At 38.5% G+C, this 23923-nt stretch overlaps 2 protein-coding genes across 2 annotated transcripts in view; one reads left to right on the plus strand and one right to left on the minus strand.

The window, feature by feature from the left end:
• LOC131912928 (LHFPL tetraspan subfamily member 6 protein-like) overlaps positions 1 to 23923 on the minus strand; it is a 72029-nt gene that overhangs the window by 22713 nt on the left and 25393 nt on the right. The window lies entirely within an intron of this gene.
• Positions 633 to 22206, plus strand: LOC131912927 (ankyrin repeat domain-containing protein 7-like). The gene is made up of 7 exons (XM_059265218.1): positions 633 to 1038; positions 3059 to 3173; positions 3332 to 3505; positions 7679 to 7785; positions 8628 to 8765; positions 17232 to 19338; positions 21647 to 22206. Exons 1-6 carry the CDS (start codon positions 788 to 790, stop codon positions 17242 to 17244), a joined length of 798 nt encoding a protein of 265 aa, XP_059121201.1. The 5' UTR covers positions 633 to 787; the 3' UTR covers positions 17245 to 19338; positions 21647 to 22206.

Genomic DNA, 23923 nt, shown 5'->3' on the forward strand with positions numbered 1-23923 from the left:
AAGAAAGAAAGAAAGAAAGAAAGAAAGAAAGAAAGAAAGAAAGAAAGAAAGAAAGAAAAAAAGAAAGAAAGAAAGAAAGAAAGAAAATTTGCCATTTTTGAGGAGGTTCTCACAATGCAGCTCTGGCTCACTTGACCAGGCTGACCTTAAACTCACAGAAATACATTTGTCTCTGTCTCCTGCCAAGGACTGGGATTAAAGGTGTGTACCATCACTCCCAAGCACATAAAAATCGTTATTTTACAGCTTTTCACCTCACTGAAAATTCCAAAAACACAGAACCAAAAACACCAGAGAGAAGTTTCAAGAAATTCCATGTCCTTAGGAAAGCAATCCATCCATGACCTCTTAGTAAAAATGTAAATAAAAACAAACCACAAACCCAAGAAGAAATTTTATAATGAATAATTGCAGTCCCAAAGAAAAGAAGCACCAAGCAAGATTACAGCGGGGAGGAAAGGGATCCACCAAACCTGAGGAAGAGGTGGAGGATATGTGCAAACGAGCACAGAAGACCTCCCCATTTACATTGCACATGCACAGTGAGCACTATTTGCTCCATAAACTGTCAGTTATGCCTGAGGAAGAACGAGCTTGCTTTTGTTTACCAGTGTTGCTTAGCAACGACTGTTCTATAACTGGATGCTTCAGTTTTACTGGTCAAACCATAGCCTCGCACTTGTGAGAGTCGCAGAGTTAGGCTCTGGTTGTTAGACGGTCAGTGGTTAAAAGTTCATCATTTCCTAAAATTACTTAGTGTTGAGTTGATAGAAAGGTGGTGACAGCTATGTTGTCCACCCCGAGGAAGCTCTTATGCTTTAAGAAGGAGCCGAAAACCCCCTTGGGGTTTTGTGACGGCCCAAGCAGGGCAACGGGATCCTTGTCCTGCTTTCACTGTGGAACTGAAGACAGGTACTGCCAGCCTTATGACCCTGAAAACGAATTTCATGAGGCAGTATGCATGGGAAAGCTCAAAGTGGTGGTGCGTCTCCTCGGGAAGAAGCAATTTCATGTGAACGATGAGGATGAAGGGAAACGGTAAGAACACTTGGAAGCTAAGGATGAGGGGCCTTGAGGAAATCGGGTGATGGGAGAAGCCTACTTTTCCTAGCTCTGTTGAGGGCAACAGGAGTGAGGAGAGACCAGCTGTGCTTTCTGGACTACAGTCTCCTTGGTACCCGTGATCACACAGGTCCAGTGTCCAGATCTTCTTCTGGAGCAGGAGAACCATAAGACCAAAGCTCCAGCAGGTTTACTGTCACCCCGTAATTCCCCTATGGAGCATTTTCTTATGGAGCATCGAATACACAATAGAATAATTGAACAAACTATAAAGTAATGGGATTTAATTTCAATGTGCCTAATAAACACAATGTTGTGTAAACTGTAGAAACTACAGAGATCAAGAGTAGTGTTCCTCACAATAGTCTTCCTCCCACCTAAAATCACCCAAAAACATTGAATATGGATCTTTTATCTGTGTGTACTAACATTTATATTCCTAACTGAAAATAACAGAAATAATCTAAACTTGATAGATGGTTGTGTGCTCCTCTTCCTGCTGCTCCTTCATTTTCTTGTTGTTTCTCACTAGTTTCACTCTCCCATCTCTGTAAATTTCTTTTAAGTTCCTTCACTCATTACGTCATCTGTTTCTGAAAGTTTATTCAGTGCGGCCTTGATCAGCCACCATTTTAATAACACAATATGCTGACAAGCTCCAAGTTCTCTGAAAGTTACTTCTGACATCTTTACTTACTTCTGATAGAGGTGAATGGAACTTGCTGTGAATTTCATGATTTACAAATCAACAAACTGTCTTGTTTTCCCAATTTTGGGTTTACTCGAGGTGGCCCACAATGTACTAAATCTCCCTCATGAAATTGATATTAGATACTGACGTTAGGCATAGCATACATCTAATTTCTCTGTATGTTATGAATTTAACTATTATCAAAAATGGGCATTCTTATGTATTTGACTTGAAGTTCCATACTTACTTCCTTTGAACTAAAGTTCCTTAAAAATCAAAGCCAAGTTTGCTGTGCATTTAGATTTTGCTGTTGATAATTTTCAGTTTTTGTCAATAGAACATTTCGTAACTTTCTTTAAAAAATCCAGTAAAAGTCTAGAAATGTTTTATATATATGGATATGTGTATATGTATGTATATGTATATCACATTATATATCACGTTTCACTTAGTAGAGACATCATGCATGGCAAAATGACATGCTATCTTATGTATTAAGAATTGCCTTTAAGTTTTGGCAGTCACTGTTGTACATTATGAATTGTAAGTGACATTTCAATTTTAGCTGAGTTAAAATGTGTGAAAAACCAAATCTCAAGCTCAGTGGTGTGTCATATCTACAATCCCAGCTCTTTGCAGGCTGAGGCAGCAGAAGCATAAATTTATTGTAGAACTTGTCTCAAGTTTTGAAGTGATGTCCTTAGACTCTAAAATTTATACTCCTTAATATATTTACAAAATAGAGATAATGGAACTAACATTGACTTGAAATATGTTTATTATAGTGTTAACATTCATAACTTAAATACCGAAAAGATTGTTAAGTTGTTGTTGAAGAATATTTTCTAATAGTTGCAAAGAATCTAATTGAGTCATCCTAATTTGATAGAAGTATTCCTTTTAACACCCATTTTCTGGACAAGAATTCACAACACAGGAAGGCTGAGATGTAGTTGGTTGATGGTAGTGTCTAGAGTAGAATTTAAACTGAAAATGAGTTCACCCAATAGTCATGTTCTTTTTGTTCAAATAGGCTGCTCTTTACTACGTAGTTCACTAATAGAGCACTTATCTAGGCTGCAACAGCTGTGTGTATTATTCACACTGGGATAAATGATAGTTGCAATAAATTTTTAAATACAGTAAATTATAAGAGCAAATAAAAATAAATTTTGAATGAAGTTAAATATTTTTTATGTGTCTATGGACTTACATACTATATAATATTTATAAATGCCAGAGTGATTGTGTATGTTGATAATAGTGCCTTACAGTTTTCCTTCAAAATGTCTCTCATTCCCACAGAACTGCGCTCCACTTTGCGTGCTTCTATGGGCATATCGATCTGGTTCGTTTTCTGATATTTAAGGACTGTGAGATAAATGCCCTTGATAATCAAATGTCCACACCACTAATGAAGGTATTTCAAAGACTTCAATTTCAGTAATTAAGTTGATCTAAGTGTTTAGAATGAAAGTAAAATTAAAGTCACTTAAATATAAATCATGGTGAAAGCTGGGGGAAGTTTCTTGTGTGTTCTTTAAATTGACAGTGTTTTCCTGGTAACGATATCCACAGGCTGTACAGAGCTGGGAGACAGAGATCGTGTCTGTCCTACTTGATCATGGAGCAGATCCCAATATCAAAGACTGCAACGGAGAAGCAGTGATCCACCATGCAGTGTATGTAGACAGGCCAGATATTGCCAGCAGTCTTCTTGAATTTGGGGGAAACATTGAAGATACTACAAAGGTAAAGATTTTCTAAATTGAATTCCCAAGTATTTGAAAACTATATGCGCCGGGCGGTGGTGGCGCACGCCTTTAATCCCAGCACTCGGGAGGCAGAGCCAGGCGGATCTCTGTGAGTTCGAGGCCAGCCTGGGCTACCAAGTGAGTTCCAGGAAAGGCGCAACGCTACACAGAGAAACCCTGTCTCGAAAAACCTAAAAAAAAAAAAAAAAAAAAAAAATGAAAACTATATGCTTTAACAGTTGTCATATCTTGGTCCAATTTTTTTCACGTTTAGAAGTTGAAGTATTACTTGACTGGCACTTTGAAATAACTTGATCGGTATCCATCTAAGTATTGATGTGTTGTTATAGTTTGTTTTTTACCCCCATTGAGTCCAATTCGTGCTGCCCACATACTCTTGGGTATGTGACCATCTCCTGGAGCATGCTCAGTCCACCCAGGCCACACCTTTAAATGAAAAGGACTATCCAGTCCTAGCAGCTATAACTGTCAAGAAGTTCTCAGCTCAGAGCAGAACTTCATGCTAAATTCCTGCTTGCATAATGACATTTTGTGTCACTTGAGCATCCAACGGTCTTCTGAATGTTTTCACGGTGACTGTGATGTCATATGAACATCTACGCTGGTGTGCCCATGAGACACTCTTTGCTTTTGGTCATCCAGTGGACCTGGCTCTTACAAGCTTTAACCTGATCTTCTACAGTGACCCCAGAGACTTGAGAGGAGGTTTATATCAATAAGGTTAGAAAGATGGGTGGGTACAGAAGAGGGGTGCATTTGGAAAGTAGTGAAAGGGAAGGGGTGAATACGATTAAACTGCATTGAATATAGCTCTCAAAATTATTTCCAAAGGGGGAGAAGTAAATGTTAATTTATTGAAATCAGTATTAGAGAATTTAGCTTACTTTTATGGAGCCATGGAAAATATTTATAAAAATAGATAATGGACTAAAAGGATTATTTGACTTACATTTCCAAGTTACTGTGTATTACTGGGCAAAGCACAGAATCAGGATCTTGAGAAAGCTGTTGACATATCATCTATCCTCAAGAGAGGGAGAAATGAATGAGTCCAGGATGCCTGTTTGCTTACTCTGCAGCTATCTCTGTAAAGTCTTACACAGCCATGTTCTGAAACAAGGCTGTGGTGCCACCCACCAGGGGCTGGGTTCTCTTCATTGGTTAGCCATCAAGATAACTTCCTATAGGCAGCTGGGTATAGCTTTGTCTGTGGTATCAGGAACTTGTAATCCTTCCTTCCTCCTCATATCTCCACAGAAACAGAATCAATGGCCTCTTGAAAAACTCAGAATAGGTGTACCCCCAAACTGCCTACATACCAATATCACACCCGTCAAATATCCAATTCCAAAAGCTTCAACACCTACCCAAAATATTGACAAGCTGTGCTGGGATATAAATCACTTCATGCTGTGGGTGACACTTCACCTTCCAACTGCTATCACAGACGGAATATTTGCAACTGAAGCATGGTACATTGCACTACAAGCACTTGATTTCCACACATCCATTAGTATGCATGCAGCAGAGATTAAAATTTTAGTAAACAATCCCAAGGGCTATGGAACAGCGCAGTCCATTCATAACCTCCGTTTTCTCCAGGAATGCAGTGCACGCTCAATCTCTAGGAGAATTTTTAAAACTATCCTTCATCCTGACTATAACAAATCAAATCATTTTGCTTTTGAGCCCCTATGATGGAATGGTTCCCTGCAGGAGGTACTTCCACAATCCAACCTCCAAGTGTGTTTTATTTGCTAACAAACCAGAGCTGTATTCCCCCATTTCACCTGCTTTGCCGATACAGGTGTTTCAGTCTACTAGCCTTATTTCTTAGTGTTTGATATAAATTTAGGATGTCTGAAGATTCCTTTTCTCCCTTGGCAGTTTGCAGAGCACCACAGGAAGCTAGTACTTGGGTAGGAATCACTGGGTTAGTTCCAGCTTTATTCCTGCTAGTCTTTTCTCCAAAGGATTTGGTGTCTTTTGTAGCAAGATCTTACACTTAAGTGACTGGAGGCAACCAAGAGCACTGGCAGTAGCTCATATTGTTTGGGAAATGTCTGGAACTCCCAAAAAGTCTAGGGAATTTTTACCTGCCTGGCACTGTGTATTTTGTTAGCTGTGCAGTTGGGCAAGGCTTTTTCACCCCTTGTTGCATAACTTCATGTAAATTACAATACATCGTTTTAATCTCACTGATATTGATGATCCTAAAATCACCATAGACTTCCAATATTAATTTTTTAGATAGGGTTTCACTACGTAGCCCAGACTCTCCTAGAAGTCACGATCTTCCTGCAATAATACCCTGCACTCTATTGATGGGATTACGGTTGTGTCTTCATTTCTGAATTCTAATGTTTAAAATACTTTTAAATTATTGCTCTATTTTGATTCCTGCTTAGGTTGTTTTCTAAGGAAAATATAAACCAGAAAGAAAGCAATGCCTTGCCCATCTCTAAAACTTCCATTACACTGATCTGTATGCACTAGCTATAGTACAGTACAGTCACTCAGTAAATTGGACTTAGATGCAATGATGATTAAAATGCAGCAAATACAGAGTATAACAGAGATCCACAACTAGTGAAAATGCAAAGACCAAAGGACCATGGGTGCCTACCACAATCCTACATCTACAATACAACACCCACACTTAAGTTTCGGGTGACCCTGAGAAAGAAAGTTCTGAAAAAACAAACAAACAAACAAAAAAACTCTGAGTTCCAGTGACCAGGATGACTGTTGCAGAAAAGTGTCTTCTAGATACAAAAGGGATAATTCATCTACGAAATCTCAATAATATGGTTGCCTAAAGAAGACGTGCACAAGGAAAACACCAGTTGACCTGCAAACACTTGATAGGGGAAACTTCAAAACTACACTCGTAAATCAAGAGTTGCCCATTATCCATAACTGCTGAGAGTAGAATTCAATTTTCTCCAGGGAGACACTCTAAACTCCTCAATAGTTTATCCAACCACAGTGGCCATGCTTAAACACACACACTTACACATGGACACACACACACACACACACACACACACACACACAAACCAACACACATACAGGAAGAGAGAGACAGAGGGGGAGGGAAAGAGAAAAGGAGAGGCAGAGACATAAAAAAGAGAGTCTGCTCACATTACATGGAACCAGTAGGTTGTACATAATACACATGTGTGTGACAGTAATAAAAAACAGGTCCTGAATTTCAGAGGGAGTTAGGGGGAGTTGGAGGAGTGAGGGTGTAGAAACTATGTAAATACAGATCTCGTGTAGGAAATTGTCTAAAGATAATATAAATAAAAAACATTTTAAAAATGTACTGGATTTTCTAAACACTAAGACCGTTTTCAACTTGTAACAGGACAGAATACATTTCAAGGTAAGCAATCAAAGATTCTTTGAGTTGGGCGGTGGTGGCACACGCCTTTAATTCCAGCACTGGGAGGCAGAGACAGGCGGATCTTTGTGAGAAAAAAAAAAAAAAAAAAAAGATTCTTTGAGATCTTACTCATTTTGAGGTCATTTCTTTGGTGACCTGTTCTGAGCAAGAGGCAGACTCTGAGAATTGTGCCTGTGAAACAACTTCTGCTGTTGCTGACTGATATTTGCCCCACAGAAGATTTGCCAAACAGTACTTCAGAAATCAGGTTTTAAATACTGGACAATTCCATAGTTTTGTCATCGTCCTTAATTGAATTTTTCTGTTGGGAAATGCTACATCTGCCACATAACTGTCTTTTGAAATACAGGAGAATTTCTGACATGGAAAAGACAATTTTGCTCATCCATGCAACTTAGGATCTAACACCTTTGCCACTGTGTGTCGCTGTGTGTCTCTTCAGATAAACTCTGAGGGGAGAGTGCCATGGCTTCAAAGTACCATGACAACTTCTGTGACAGGAACCACAGGTCCATGGGTGTCACATGAGTTCTGTAATGGACTAGAGGACTTTGTGACAACCGTAGCCATGGTTAGAACATTGCAATCTTGAGGATCGTTAGCAGGTGCATTAGGCTAATAAGGAAAAGACTACTGCGGTCAAGTCTATGGTAAACATTACGATCACAGGGCTACATATATGATTTTCAGTTCAGTTGTGAAATATGCGGTATTGTGAATGATTAATTGATATCATTACAGGATGGGTTGACCCCTCTGCTGCTAGCACTCCGAGAAAGGAAACCCCGCATGGCAGCATACCTAATCACACACGGTGCGAATCTTCACGTATCTGATCAATATCTAAGGTACTACACTTTGCATTTTTAAAACACTACTTGTGTTGAAAATAGTCTAGAATAGTAAAAATCATTCATTTCAAATGTGTTATGGGACTAGATTAGAAAAAGTCAATAAAACATCAGTTACATATCTAAAAATATCTATTACATGAAATGGTTATGCCAAAGAACGATAGTCAGGTTCATATTCCCTTTCATAATGAGAGGTTTTTATTTTGATTTTTATTTTGACTGCCATATGATCTTCTATGAGTTGATAGCATTTATATTAGATTGTACATTTACAGTGTCAGTTCCAGTGTTTTCAAGTTTGCAATCACACAACCTTGTGAACACCCTTTAATCTTCAAATACTTTTGGTGGTGTGCAGAGAAGGATGATACATGAATGGTAGTTGTAAACTTACATATATGGCATGATATTAGTATCAGGAATTGAAAACATTCATTTTTAACATTAAAATTATTTGATAACATTATTACTATCATTTTACGCAAATTGCGATTCCATATTTAACAGTGAATTGTATTTTAATAGAATAGGAAGGAAATGGTGTTCTTTTTCATATAAAGCTTTCTGTACTTCTGGTCAATTTTCTCCAAACAGTTATTCACCATAAACAATTTAAAATACAAATTCTACTCTATAAAGTATCATAGTGGGCTAAGAAGTTTTCTGCTTGTTTTCTAGTTTTAGCCTTGGACATATTTTAGGAATCTGAACTCTGCTTTCAGGATGCTTAAGGCTACTTAGTTAATGGTCCATTCTACACACAAAGGCCTTATACTTAGATGGTAAAATGTATACAGTTCACCATTTAAGTAATTGAATTGCCTCTGTCATTCTAGAACAACACTCATGTATGCTGTTAGATGGGATTGTGAAATTATGGTTGAAATTTTACTGAAGAAAGGTGTTGATCACCAGTTAAAGGACACATTTGGATGGAGTGCTCTTTATTATGCCATTATGGGGAAACGCAAAACGTAAGTCCAAAAGTTAAAACGCTAATTGAAACTAAATTTAGACATGAAATATTTACCAATGTTGTATTTTAACCAAGCGTGACTTCATTATTTAAATGCTTTTGGAATGGAAGCATTTTAGTCAACTCCACTTGCCATGAGACAAGCAAAGGGATAGATTGGTCAGAATAGCAACGGGTGTGCAAGAGTCTTAATCTCAAGACTGATCTATGATGATGCTGAGAATCACACTCAGGGGCTTGAATGTATGAGGCGTTTATTTTACCACTCAACTTCATGGCTAAACTCTCTTTTGGAAGCCTTAATATCTTTATCTTTCAAGATCCCAGCATGCTCTGGTCGTTCCAAAAATAAAGCAATGCATGGCACAGAATTTTAGTTTTTGAGTTACTTCTTTGAATCTAAACATTTGTAGTTTGATAGAAAATCTTCACACTTATCTTCCAAATATTTCATCGAACTTATTACCTGAATGCTCAACAATCTAACATGCTCCCTCAGTCCAAGAAAGTAAAAATTCCTACATATATCAGATAGATATGGCATACATGAGGAAAACTTAGGAAGCATTTATTCATGGGGATTTAATGTGATTACACCTGTCTTTTAGTCCAGTGTTAAATAAACTTGATTATCAGGTTGTACCTACTGATCTGTATCTTTATCATAATAGTTATGGAGCCATGAGGAAAGGGTAGTTGAAAATTCAACTATGTGCTTGAAAATTCAAATTTTCTCCTAATATAACAGTGTTCTCTGGCAGCTAAAACTCTTAAGATTTCTCCAAAGCTGTTGCTAGGCATCTGAACCTTATCACTTATTCAAAGCACTCCAGTATCCTAGAAGACCATCATGGCACGATACTTTGGAGGAGTCTCTCTTTTCAGCCATCAAATGGGTTTGCAGATATACTAAATTATCCCATGAATCCAAGCACTTGCAGAAAGAGGCCAGAGCTTGCTTTCTTTCATAGTAATCTGTAGGCAAGGGTTCCTTTGTATCATCCTCTGTAGCACAATCTGTGTTTGTGACAGACCTCTAGCGCCTTTCCCAGGGAAGATGACAGAAAGTGCTTTTTCTGTGAAAAGGAACATTTTTCAAGATACTTGAATCTTTACCTCAAGATTTCAGGATATTTCACAACTCTGCCTCAGAAGGAAGACACGGAATACAATTCTGTGAATCTAAATTATATTAACTGTATTCAGTATTTAAGCCCCATCACAGCCCATGAGTATACTTATAACATGTATAAAAAATGATTTTTGTCTTCCATGTAGGTTGATGGTAAGCATGGCGATTCAGGATCATTATGACAAAACTCAGATCATTGTTTCCTTCTTGGCTAAAGGAAGACCAGCAATAGAGCAACCTATGTCTTGGAATTCATTAGTGTTCTCACCATGGGCTTACTCTTTATTTCAGTAATATCAAATTCTGAATTCTGTAGCATTTGATAATAGGTCCATTCATGAATTACAGAGTGCTTTCATTTAGGGTTCTAATCAGATCAAGACTGAGAAGCAAGTTAGATACTGCTTTGCTATTTCTGTGCCTGTTTTTAGGTGGTGAAATTTTCATAGCAAACTTTTAAACTAAAGTAGGGAAATCCTGAGTTTTGGAAACTTAAGTTGGAGCCTAAGGAAACACTTTCCCAGAGCAAGAATACTTAGGACTCCTTCCTATATTAGGGCATTTTCCATCCTGTCAAGATAATCCAGATGATTTGAACCATAGTAAATCTACACCATCTCACACTGTTCTTTCCTTCTAAAATGAGACACTTTGTAAAATCTTTTAGAACTAATAAATTTGAAGGGTATGTCCAGATGACTTGATGGAATCTTGTATTGTCTTTGAAATATTTTAAATATTTAATATATTGATAAATGGTTTTCCACCCATATTAAAATAATAACGTTGTTTACCACCATTTCCATACTTGGCATAAAAATGGTGATTATTCAGCACAACTTACTTCTCTGGAGACAACAAAATACCTTCACACGTAAGTCTCTTGAAGTTTCCTTCTCTGTAGCCCTTCTTTAGATTAAAAATGTTGCATTTAGAATTTTTCAATTCTCTGTAATTAGATATTATCTGGGTATATACCCAAGAATGGTGTAGCTGGATCTTGAGGTAGATCCATAACCAGCTTCTTGAATAATGGCCAAACAGATTTCCATAGTGGTTATATGTTTGTATGCCCTTACCTTTGGGTGAGTGGATGAGTGTTCCCCTTCCCCTTCACTCGCAAAGAGCAGTTTTTATTTTTAAAATGCATTTAAATTATGATCGAATTAATATCCTTTCCTCCTTTACATTCCTCTCTCCAGCTCCTCCTAGGCAGTTTTAAAAACCAAGTGCCTATTGACGGCTGAATTGTTTAAGAAATTAGTTATATGAAACTGCTTGGTTAAAAAGTTTCTCAGTTTTGCACCAGAATTACATACTTGCATGTAAAAATATTTTTTAAATTACCATACTGTGATGAGATGCCAGCCTCTCCCCAGCCCACAGCACATTTTAGTGTACTTCATACATTTTTTTTTCTAAAAATGTTGACATAGTGTCTACTTCATTAATAGTTCCACTACACTGTATTGTAATTCATTTTATTTGTTTATTTTATTTCATGTGTGAGTGCTTTTGCCTGCATGTACACCAGGCATGTGCACCATGTTCATGTCTGGTGCTTGTGGGAGAGAGAAGATGGTGTTGTATTCTTTGGAACTGGAGTTACAGGTGATTGTAAAATACCACATAGGTTCTGAGAGCAGAACACAGGTCCTCTTGAAGAGCAAAGCATGCTGTTAACTTCTAAGTTGTCTTCTTAGCTACCCACACACATTATAAAAAAAAAACACATTATTTTCTCACAGTAAAAATGAATGCATTGCAGTAAGTGAACACAATTACTTTGTTATACATATCATAGAAAACATGATTTGTATGGCTAAACAAGACACAATATTCAATCCTTTTATGATTTCCTTTCCTGTGTATGTTATTAAAGGAATGTTTTCTTTTCTATAGATTTTAACTAGGGTACAATTAGATCACTTTCCCACTTCCCTTTCTTCCCTCCAGCACTCTCCCCACACTTCCGCTTCTTCCATGTCCCTGCAGGTCTCAAATTGATAGTCTCTTCTTCCCTTATAATTACTCTTCAATGCACTCATTCACACACAGAGACACAAATGTGTAACTACAACCTACTGAGTTCAGTTTTCTTGTTTGTAGTTACATGGTTTCAGTGCTGACTACAATTTCATCAGTCAAGCAATTAGGGGTTCCTGTCTGAGAGAGACTCACTATCCCTATCTCAGCAGTCATTAGTTTCCTGCAGTTTCTTGTCCAGGAGCATGGCCCTCGGAGATTCCTCCCTACTTCTTCCTTAGCATGTCTATTGATATTGTCTCTGTTCAGATCTTGTTAATGTAGCCATTTCCATGAGAGACTGTTTCACAGTAGACTTCCTGATGTTTGCAGTCTTTCCCTCTGCCTGTTCTGTGATGTTCCCTGAGCTATAGATGCTGGAGTTGTAATGTTGATTTATCAACTGAGACTGGGATCCCTAGACTCTGCTGATCTCTGCTTCATGTCTACATTCTGGTGTGGGACTCAAGAGAATCTTGATGAAGGTGTCAGTGGGTCATCTTTATCTTCTCAGAAAAATAGCTATTAGATTCATTAGTTCTTTGTACAGTTTTCTTTTTTCTATTTAATTCATTTACTTTTTATTATTTCTTACTATCTACTGTTTGGGGGTTTGGTTTGTTCTTGTTTGTTTTTCTTCAAATTCTTGACTTGGATCATTAGGTCATTTATTTGTTTATATGCATACTGGAGTTTATTTTGCTGTCAATTTTAACTTTTATGACTCAAGGGTTGCATACTGTACATGGCATTATTTCAATTTTCCGTATTTCTTAAAGTTTCCTTTGTCTCTAGGCATATGCTCTATTTAAGAGGAGCCTCTTTGTGCTGCTGAGTGGAATATATATTCTTTGGTGTTGAGGTGGAATATTTAATTATTGGTTAGGTCAATTGAAGGAAGAAGTCATTTAATTCTGAGATTGTATGTATTTGGGCTGGATGACCAATCAATTGGAAAAATCGGTGTTTGCAATCACATAATGTTATTGCGTCTGTGTTGATCTGTGCCTTTTGTTCCATTAGGTTTCTTGTGAAGTTGGGTGCACCTGCATATATATATATGTGTGTGTGTGTGTGTGTGTGTGTGTGTGTGTGTGTGTGTGTATGTGTGTGTGTGTAAGTATTCTATTTTGTATTTGTTGACACTTTAATTAGTATGAAGTGCACATCTTTGTCTCTTCTGCTTCATTTTAGTTTGAAAATGATTTTTCAGGTATGCCGACACATGCTTGCTTCCTGACAGTGTTTGCTTAGAATACATTTTGAGAATACATTTTGCATCCATTCATTGTAAGAGGGTGCTTGACTTTTAAACTAAGATGGGACTTTTCATAGACAATAGATAGTTGGATTTTGTTTCTTAATTTGTCTAGGTAGCCTTTGTCTTTTGACTGGAGTGTTGAGGCCATTGATATCTGGATTCGTTATTGAAAGTTGTACCTAGATTGCAGTGTTTTATTTTCCTGTTGTTTTGTGTTGTTAGATGCCCTTTGTATTTCCTTAAATTATAGCTTTGCTTGTTTTTTTTTCTAAAAGTCTCCTCTCGTACTTACTCCTGTCTTCAGTTAGAAGTATTACATTTAGTAGTCTGTTTAGAATTTATTATTTGCTATGACTGTTTCAGGCTGCTTGTATCATGGAAGTGTTTCCTCTTCAGCTATGGCAGACAGACTCACTGGGCACATGAGTCCTGGTTGACATGCATGGCCTTGTAGTATTTGAAGTTCATTGCTTCAGGCTCTTCTGCTTTTCAGAGTTTTACTTAATAATTCAGCTGTTGCCCTGGGCATGTTCATTTCCAAATGACTTGTATACTTTCTTTTCTTAAGCTTTCAATATTTTTCCTAGTCTTGTATATTTGGTGGTGTTACTATCATATGCTTTGGAGTTTTCTTTTTCTGATCTTGTCTGGTTGGGTTTTGTTTGATTCTTGTATCAGTGTGTGTATATATTTCCTTACTTGGATGAAGAATTCCTCTGTGACCTTTCTATTAATCTTGTCTATGCTATTGATTGAGAATACTGTTTCCTCATGTATGCCAATAGAATTCAAAGATTTGAGCCTTTGATAGTATCTCAAATTTCTTGCCTGGTCTTCTAGCATGGCTTTTTTTCTTTTTTTTTTATATTACTTGCTAATTAATTATAGATTTTCTACTTTTTCTTTACATTCTCATATTCTATCTTTTGTTTGATTTGTTATATTGGTAAGGTTTTTCTCTGAACTTTCTAATTGGGATGCTGAAATTTTCAGTATTATATCTATTGCAGCCATTGATCTGGACCTAGTCTTCTGTGTATGGTGACAGCCACAAACAAAAAATGTGGGGGCAGAACAGGGAAGAAGTGACTTACCCAGAAAAGGTTGTGATATATTGTGTACTCTAATAAAATTTGCTTGAAGATAAGAGGACAGAACAAGCCACTAGATTAAATATAGAGGTCAGGCAGTGGTGCCACACGTCTTTAATCCTAGCACTCGGGAGGCAGAGATCCATCTGGATCTCTGTGAGTTATATCCACCTTGGACTACATGAGATTTAATCAGTCTAGGAGAGAAACAGAGCCAAGCAGTGGTGGCACCAACCCTTAATCCCATTACTGGGAAGTCACATGCCTTTAATCCCAACACTAGGAAGGAAGTGATGGCTGGGTGGAGAAAGGTATATAAGGCATGAGGAGACAGGAACTAAAGGCTTTTTGGCTGGAACACCTTTTGTCTAGAGGCTTTTCAGCTGGAGAGCTTTCAGCTGAGGACTCAGAGGCATTCAGTCAGAGGATTCCTGGAGTTGGCGAGGTTAGACTTGGCTATGACTTGTTTCTTTGTTTCTCTGATCTTTCAGCATTTTCCCCAATATCTGGCTCCATTTTTTTTTAATTAAAATAACATTTAGGATTCCTGCAACTGAGGGTTCACAGCTTTGGGTCTGGAATAGGATTGTTGGCTTCCAGAGAAAATGAAATAGCCACCTAGCTAGCAAAGGTAGCTAGGAAACATGGTGGCCATGCCTGCTGCATTTCTCAAGCAAGGCATGTAGGTTTGGAGATAGTAGTAGGAGATAATAGGATGGGAAATGGAAAAAGAGAATTGCCCAACAATGGTGGCTCACAAACAAAGAGGGTTGTCAGCTTGGATCTGGAGCAGGTGTGAGTTTACTGAGGGCAGTTTTTTGGGGGGTGACAGAAAAAAAGAGACTTATTCAATAAAGGTGGCACAAAACCTAAAAGAATGGTAATTTTGTATTCAAATTCTTTCATTTAAACAAATACATCATATAGTGTTACTGAAATGTTTATATACATGGTTATTACTTCTGGCTCTACTGTATGGCAACGGTCTGGTTCCTAAATGTATAATTAGAAATTAATATTCTTATCTGTGAGGTGTTGAACTCAAGGTTTCATACTTTAAGAAGGAGGTACTCTATGTATTTGCTACTCCAATGACCCTATTTTTATTTTTATTTTTGTTTATTTTTGTCTTCCTGCTTTGTGTTGCCAAACTGACCCTTGACTGCCAAAAGGCAATCTCCAGAGGTCATACTTTTCCAAACTGTAGTCAAGTCTTTCACATGATTTTTTCCCATATGCAGTAACCTTTAGAATGTGAATACTACAGATGAAGCAAATCATGAACCTCTTCTTTGGGGAAAAAAAGAAGAAACTAGTCTACAAATTCCAGATTTAAATTCTGTTTTTATTGTGTGTGGTTAATATCTATAGTGTTTATCAGTAAATATGAAGCCACTCATACACCAGAGAATACTTGACTATCCATCCACAACCCCATTTTAACTTTTACCCTATTTTTGCAAGACAGGTGCTCTGCCACTTGGGCACATTTCTAGTCTTCATTTTCCATGGGAAGATACTTTCTCAAGGGTAATGTCAATAGGATCTCACCATGTGTGGTCTTTCTTATTTTATATAAAAGGAGAACTGTAGACAAAATTCTAAATGGTCTTAGTAAATAAGAAACACAGAGCCAAATACAGAGTTAAAAGTCCAAGAGATCAGAGCACTAGTGAAGAGCCAAGACAGCCTTATCTTAGTACCTGGCTGCTGTCTCTTCTCTAGAGAGAGAGACCTTCTTCCTGTGTGACTTGTCTTTTTATTGCCTTTCTGTTCTGCCTTCTCATTGGCTCTAAACCCAACCACATGACTTCCCTGTCACTGCCTGTCTATACAGACCTCCAGGTCTCTATGGTTGGTACTGGGATTAAAGGTTCAGGTCACCACTCCTTGGCTGTGTCCTTGACCACACAGAGACTCTGCCTGCCATGGGATTGGATTAAGGGTATGTGCCACCACCACCTGACTTCTGCTTAATGGCTCGGTTTTACTTCTGATCTCCAGGCATCTTTATTAACATACAAATAAAATTGCATTTCAGCACAAATAAAATACCACCATAGGGAACTAGGTTTCTATCCCAGTAGAAAGACCTTAAGTGAGTTATTAAGTGATATATATGTAGATACCTACATATGGATTGATAGTTTTATAATAAACAAACCTCCAAAGCAACTTTCTCTGACCTAGCCTTCCTAGTACATACTTTTAATCTTCTGTATTTTAGCCATGTGCAGAATAGATATATTCGTAAGGAGGGGATCTTACCAGTAGTTATGTCCAAAGGTGACAAGAGCAATTGAGTTTCTACCTTATTGCATCATAGGTAAGTATGAGAACTACACCATATCTAAAAGAGCTCATTAGAACCTAACCACAGAGGAGATCGGGAGGGTAGGCAGCATTGATTTCACCTTACCTCTCTTTTCTGATACCTTGCAAGTCTTTATGAGAAACCTTGTCCAGATAGGTTTCCATAATTTTAGGGGAGATTGATAAGTACAATGATCATTGCCTCAGGTTCTCTCTGATAGGTTGTTTCATCCCTACCTGAAGGACTGCAGCTGTGTATCTGGGGAATATTTGTTGTGTTATAACAAAAAAATATTTATGCTGTCTTCAAATTGATCCTGGTACCGTTCTTCCAGAAAACTACTCTCTTTGCTATTTATTTATGATAGGCAATGATTCTGGCAATGACACTATTTGCCACTAGTTGGAATTGTTGTCAGTATACATGGTCACCTACTTTGAGGTATCAAATGCTGATAATTTCTTTCATTCTTTTATTCAATAAATCCAAACGAGGTGAAGATTTCCTGATGCATTTGTTATATTCCAGTACCATAGTTATTATTTACCCTAGAAGATTTTTTACTCTAGAAGATTTACCCTATGATATTTTATAGACTAATATAATCGACTGAAATATGTCTACTTTTCATTCAATTATAGGAAATCAGCCTGAAGATGTCTTTTCATCAGGGTAAGATTTTAAGGTCTTTGAATATGAATGTTAACTTATAATTAGAAGCAGAAAAAAGAACTAATGTTTATTGAATATTGTGTTCTTCACTGATTCCATCTGATTTATTTAGTGTCCATGATGCATTAATATAATCATACATTTTAAAGCTTTTATATCCTTGTGACTAAGTGTCTTACTACTTTAGTAAACGTCATCCAGAGAGTTTGATTAATTCTATGATCCCATAGGTAACAAGTTGCCAGCTCTTGACTGAACTGTCAGCCTGTGCATTCTCTTGTTCCTGTGACTGCATTGAGATGATCTCATGTAGAAAACCAGTTTTCCTTATGTGTCAACTCTGGATTAGAGTTTTCCTGAGAAACCTGTCTATAACTCCATAGTTTTTCTTTTTGAAAGTTGTTCTTAGACACTACATTGCTATCAAGATTGGAGGGGGAACCTCTCTTAATTGTGTCTGTAGTGCCATAGGTTTGAAATGAGCAAGATGACAGAAGGCTTGGAATTACATTATTGGAATGGTAGTCCATGTGCACATATACCATGTTATGTTGATACAATTGAGCATCTATATAAGGGACATTATGAACTTATACTCAGTTTTGTTTTCTCTTCAAACTACTGGACTGCCTGGGTACAGGAAGGTTTTTTTTTTTTCTTGTTTTATCAAGTCTTTGTTTCCCCATGACACTAAGCATTTTGAAATTTTTTACTGTACATTTATTTTTCCTCGTGTTTCTTGACCTATAGTTTAGAATTTTTGACTGCCAGGTACTGCTTCTTGTTTTATTAGAAAATCTCATATCTGAAAAATTTGTAGTTTTTAAGGAATTTTGAAAACTAATAAAAATATCCTGAGCACAGAATGCTAGATCCAACATTATACATAAACAGTTGCTCTGAGGGAGAAGCCAAAATTAAAACACAGTATTCTATGGAGGTGGAAATACAAATGGCCCAATTTAGATTCCCATGCATTCCTTCACTAAAAGACCAGTCCTTACTGACCAGTATTTGATTGAGAATTTCTGTAGGAAAATATGGGAATGAGTCAAGTGTTCCAAGAATAGCATTAAAAGTAGCCTAATGGTGGATGATTTGAATGACTTTAACAGGGGAAGGGCAATTTCGAAAGGAAAATCATGGAGGCCAATAGGACGAAGAGTTTGGCCTCGTAATTAGTTTTTGAAAGACAATAAAGTTATTTACATAGACACAGGATGGTGAAAATCATCTGGGAATGGATAGGGTTGAATGTAATTTGGAAACTATACTACCTTTTGTGCTTAATTGATAGAAATGACAAATAGATTCTTCTGTTGAAACTTACTTGAGCAACCTGAAGTCTTTATAGAAAACAGGAATGTGGTATCACAGAGGGTGGGCTAGAGAATGTTCAGAACCAAGGGCTGAAATGAAAAATATCTGTGATCCTCTGCCACTGCTTCCTTTCCTGTTACCTTTGCCAAATTCCTGTCCTTTTCAGATTGGAATTGCAGAAAATAATCATAGAATTTTGTAACATATCTAGGCTTGGGATGTGTGTTGCTGACCCTCCATTTAGCTTATTTGCCTGAACCAGGGACTTCAGCCTGTCCTTCTTCTGTTCCTCCCATTATGGGCCATTCAGATCATGTCCCTCCATCTTTTGTGCCTATCATAGCCCTTCATTAGTTGCCCTCTAAAAGACCTCCTTTCCTTGTTCCTTGGCCCTTTTAGTTCATGCTTTAATCACTGGAGCAATTTCCTGCTAAATCAGAATCATTATTTACTAAAATACATGTTGGGACATATCATCCTATAAGTACAAGTCAGGTACCTTAATAGCTCCCAGATACCCACAAGATGTTCTGAAAAGCTTAGCATGCATGCCAAGATGCTCCGTTATCTGATGCCAACTTTCTCTTCTTGCTCTTTGCTAATGCCCCCCTCTGCACTTCCTCAGAACTCAAACTAGAGTTGCTGCTAAAGCAGACCATGCCCTTTCATATCTCAGCACTTTGAAATGTTGTCCTCTTTCTTCCTCGGTTAATGAACTGGCTACCAACTGATTCAACTAAGAACTCTCCTGCATAGGTATGCATCCCTCACTGCCACTCCTATGCCCTTCTTTGCACCGTGGGTAGATCTGACCTTTCCTCTAATGCCCTAACCATACCTCCATTCTGGTAAGATCTTCAATGCAGCTCGATCTCTATTTAGTCAGGATGCTAGAAGGTTGTAAATCCTTTGGCCACACAGCTCTTGACTCTTTGTGCGCTTCATACCCATAGCACAGGTTTCATATGCTTAAATTGAATGTGTTGTAATCTTGGCTTCCCAGAGGGGAGAAGATCTGATCGGAAGGAATTGAATTGTTTGACCAAGAAGCACACCAAGATCTGGGGCAAATGAATACCTATTACCAAGATCAAAATGGGAAGGCAGCACAAGATGAAGCTACTCTTGGCTCTTTCAAAACTCTCACTTCATGTCACACCGCAGCAGCAAGTGTTCCACCCCTGCTCCAGAGACTGTCAACAACAACTATGCTAATTCCAATTAGAATCCAGACACTCCAGAAGCGCCTTTCTACTCTCCCCCATGTCTGTCTGTCACATTTGGCAGAATTAGATATGTAAGAGATGGTTATGCATGCAGTAAAACTTCGCAAAACAGAACTCTATTTTTTTTTTCATTTAAAAAAAGTTTTTGCATTTTGCTCTGAAAAGAAGAACAAAAATGACATGTTAATACCAACACTCATGGGACAGCTACTTCAAGGGACAAACAATTGTATTCAGCGGGCAGTTCTATAAACTCCTTGATGGTGTTCCTTGAGAAAGCAGCTCAATGGCCATCAGAAAGGTTCAAATTTCTGTAGGTCACTCTCTCCTTAATCTGTAAAGTGATTGGCTGAGACTAACAGAACAATAAACTACAGTGAACTTATTAAACATTCAGTCTATTGAAACTGCTGTTCTCACAAATGATCATAAGGGAATGCAGCAAGACTTTTATGACATTGATTTAGGTATTAAATTGTGCATAGTATAATATTCTTGTCATGATAACAGTAGACACACATAAGTTTGAAAGAATTTTTTTAAGGTTTATTTTCTGTGTACGAATGTTTGCTTGCATGTATGTATGTGCGCCACGTACATGCAGTGCTCATAAAAGTCAGAAGAGGGCCTCATATTCCCTGTAACTAGAATTACAAATGGTTATGAGCCATGATGTGGATGCTGGGACTCCAACTAAGGTACTCTGCAAGACTAATAAGTGCTCTTGACCATTGAGTGGACTCTCCAGCCCCAAAAGATTGTTTCAAAGGTTTGTTTATGTGTATGAGAGTTGGCCTGCACTTATGTCTTTGTACTACATATGTGTAGTACCCACAGAGGCCAGAAGAGGATGACAGTATTTATTACCTTCACTGTATTGATAAGAAAAATAAGGTCAGAAAGCTGACTTTTATCAAGGCTATGTAACTATGTGTTAGTCTTTCTTGTCACTATGACAAAATGCCCAGAAAATCAACTGAAATCCAGAGAGGAAAGACTTCTTTTGGCTCCTGATTTCTGAGGTTTCAGTCTGTTTTCACAGAGTAAAACAGCTCACATTCACAGTGGCCAGGAAGCATAGAGGGAGAATGGTCATATTAATCAGATTTTTCCTTTCTTTCTTTTTATTTCCTCTGGGCCCTGAGCCTATGTGACGGTGCTGCTGCTCACATTCAGGACAGAACTTCGTCCACTATTAATACTCTTGGGAAAGGCATGCCTTCACAGACACACCCAATGTGTGCTTTTATAATCTCCTAGGTATGTCTCAATCCAACCGAGTTGAGAACCAAGATTTACCATGACAAGCTAGAACATGGAAGGCTCAATCCCTGTTCCATGTGTCTCCAAAGCCAATGAAAATCTAAATATTTGCCTTTCATCTTAGTCTTACTCTTTCAAAGGGCATTTACTACCTGCAAATACTGAGTATCCAAGCACAATCCACCTTGTGATAAAAATTTCCCAACAATTTTATATGTACTATGGAATATTTCTACTGAACCTCATGCCTCCTAGTTAACTAGCTAACTTCTACGTTAATTCCCAGTCTTAGCCTTGCAAACAGAGCCAAATCTTGCTCATCCAGCTCTGAGTAAGCTCTCTATTCTCTTCTCTTACCTCCTTTTTCAGCTTTCCTTACTCTCCAGCTGGAGTTAGCTATAGTTTACATTGGGACAACCAAAACCCTTCTGTTCTGCCTGAAAAATCACCACAAATCTTCAGGACCCAGATTGCCTGTCCATTTCTAGGCAATGTGCTCTGCCTTGTCTCTCCTACCCAGCACAAACAACTCCAGCTTTCTCACTCTACCTTTTTTTTATCTTTATGTCTTACAGTGCTGAAAACTGGACCCAGCCTCATTTGTGCCAAGGATGTGCTCGCTGAGCATCACTTCCAGCCCTTGCTGCTCTCTTGGAAGGCCGCTGCGGTCCTTCCCACCCTGCACTATTGCTTGCTATGGTGGTCCGAAAGAAAATGGTCCCCACAGGCTCATCGGGAGTGGCACTATTAGAAGGTGTGGCCTTGTTGGAGGAAGTGTGTCACTAAAGGTGGGCTTTGAGGTCTTAGATGCTCAAGCCAGGCCCAGTGTCTCTTTCTGCTGCCTGCTGATCTGGATGTAGAACTCTCAGCTCTTTCTCCAGCACCATGTCTGCCTGCATGCTGCCATACTTCTTCCGTGATGATAATGGACTAAACCTCTGAAGCTGTAAGATAGCCCCAATTGAATGTTTTCCTTTATAAGAGTTGCTGTGGCATGTCTGAGGCTTTTCTTTGGTTAATGGTTGATATAGTGCAGGGGAGCCAGCCCACTGTAGGTGGTGTCATCCCTGGGCTGGTAGACCTGGGCTACATAAGAAAGATAGCTGAGAATGCCTATAAATGATGTTTCTCCATGGTCTCTGCTTCAGTTCCTGCAACCAGTTCCCTGCCTTGAGCTCCTGGTCTGGCTTCTCTAGATGATGGAATATGTAACCTGTTATCCGGAATAAACCCTTTCTTACACCCACATATACGCACACGCGCGCACGCACACGCGCACAGACACACACACACACACACACACACACACACACACACACACACACATACAGAGTTGCCATGGTCATGATGTCTCTTCACAGCAATAGAAACCCTAACTAAGTACTTGCTAACCTCTCCTGAGAGCCTTTCTATTCAAGTTGTGGTCCATGGATCAGCAACATCAGATTTTCCCAGGAATCTCAGGCTCTCCCAAAACCTAGAGCGGGAGATCTCACATTAATAAAGTCTCATGGGGTATGTGTAGACTACCAACTTTGATGAGAACTTCCTTTCACAACCTGTGAAATCAGGATGAAAAGAGTGGGGTCTTGTTTATCTTTAAACTTAGCTCAGGAGGCCAGGACTCTGTGACTGTTCTGGGAGTCAATGAGGAAACACTTTCATGGGCTTCTCCCAGAAGCCCTCAGAGCCACAGATGAGGAAACTTGAGGCTAAAGACTTGAGGGAAATTCCTCAAAACTCAGTCAGTGATTACCAAGATGAACACCAAATTTAGCTAAATTTAAGTTTTGAATGCTTGTCATTTTTCTACGGGGTCCCCATACTGTACAATGCACATCTACTCATTGGCTCTTACAGTATTTATCTCTGCATTAGGATCCTGTCCAGGCAGGGTGAGTAGTCATTCGCTTTAATGTTCATGGACTCTTTCATTCCTGTGCTCATAAAACCTTATTGAGCTCCCACTATTAACATAACGTCGTGTTCAATATTAAACATGGAGAGCGGAGCAAGCCAAATCAGTTCTCACTCTCATGGGGGTACCAAGCAATGAGGGGCAATCTTCACACACAGAGAGAAGCACTATGCATGCACACATGCGTGTGTGTGTGTGTGTGTGTGTGTGTGTGTATGTGTGTGTGTGTGCTATGTATCCACAATAAGGAGAAAAATCGTAAGTAAATGCACTTTAGACAGCCTACTATACATGCTGCCAAACAAAATCTGGTAAGGAAAGATAGAGAAAAAGACCCACCAGGGCACCATTTAGTTTTCAATGCATCAAAGATTTATATACTCTTCCCATTACCATTAATGACTGTTATGAACGTAATTTGTCCCCACGCACCAAGGGGAGAATAAATTCCACACAGAGGGGAAATAGAGGGTATTCAAAGAGAAAAAAAAAAAAGGTATTTCATGTATAAGGATGAGTGATGACTGATAATGACCGCAGCGGGGGTGATAGTAATTTTTTAAAATTCCTTATTATGAGTCATAAAGACATAGGTCAATATGGAGAGAGAGAGTGAGAGTGAGAGTGGGGAGGGAAGGAGGGAAGGAGGGAGGGAGGGAGGGAGGGATGGAAGGAGGGAGGAGAGAGAGAAAGAGAGAAAGAGAATATGAATTATCTAGCCAAGTAATGCATTCTTAGTTGACTGTAATGAGTGAGTCCAGGGGGTTGATAAGTGACTTACAGAGGTCAAAATAGATGTTAGAGAATGAGATAAGGGAACAAAGCTTGCAAGTCAGCAGTACAGAAGCGTTCTCCCGAGCAGCACTGGGGCATACTTTAATGTCTTCGTGGCTAATAAGAATAAAACCGACAAGCAAGCATGGGTATGGGACTT

The sequence above is a fragment of the Peromyscus eremicus genome, chromosome 6, assembly GCF_949786415.1.
Source record: "Peromyscus eremicus chromosome 6, PerEre_H2_v1, whole genome shotgun sequence".
In the NCBI taxonomy this organism is placed as follows: Eukaryota; Metazoa; Chordata; class Mammalia; order Rodentia; family Cricetidae; genus Peromyscus; species Peromyscus eremicus.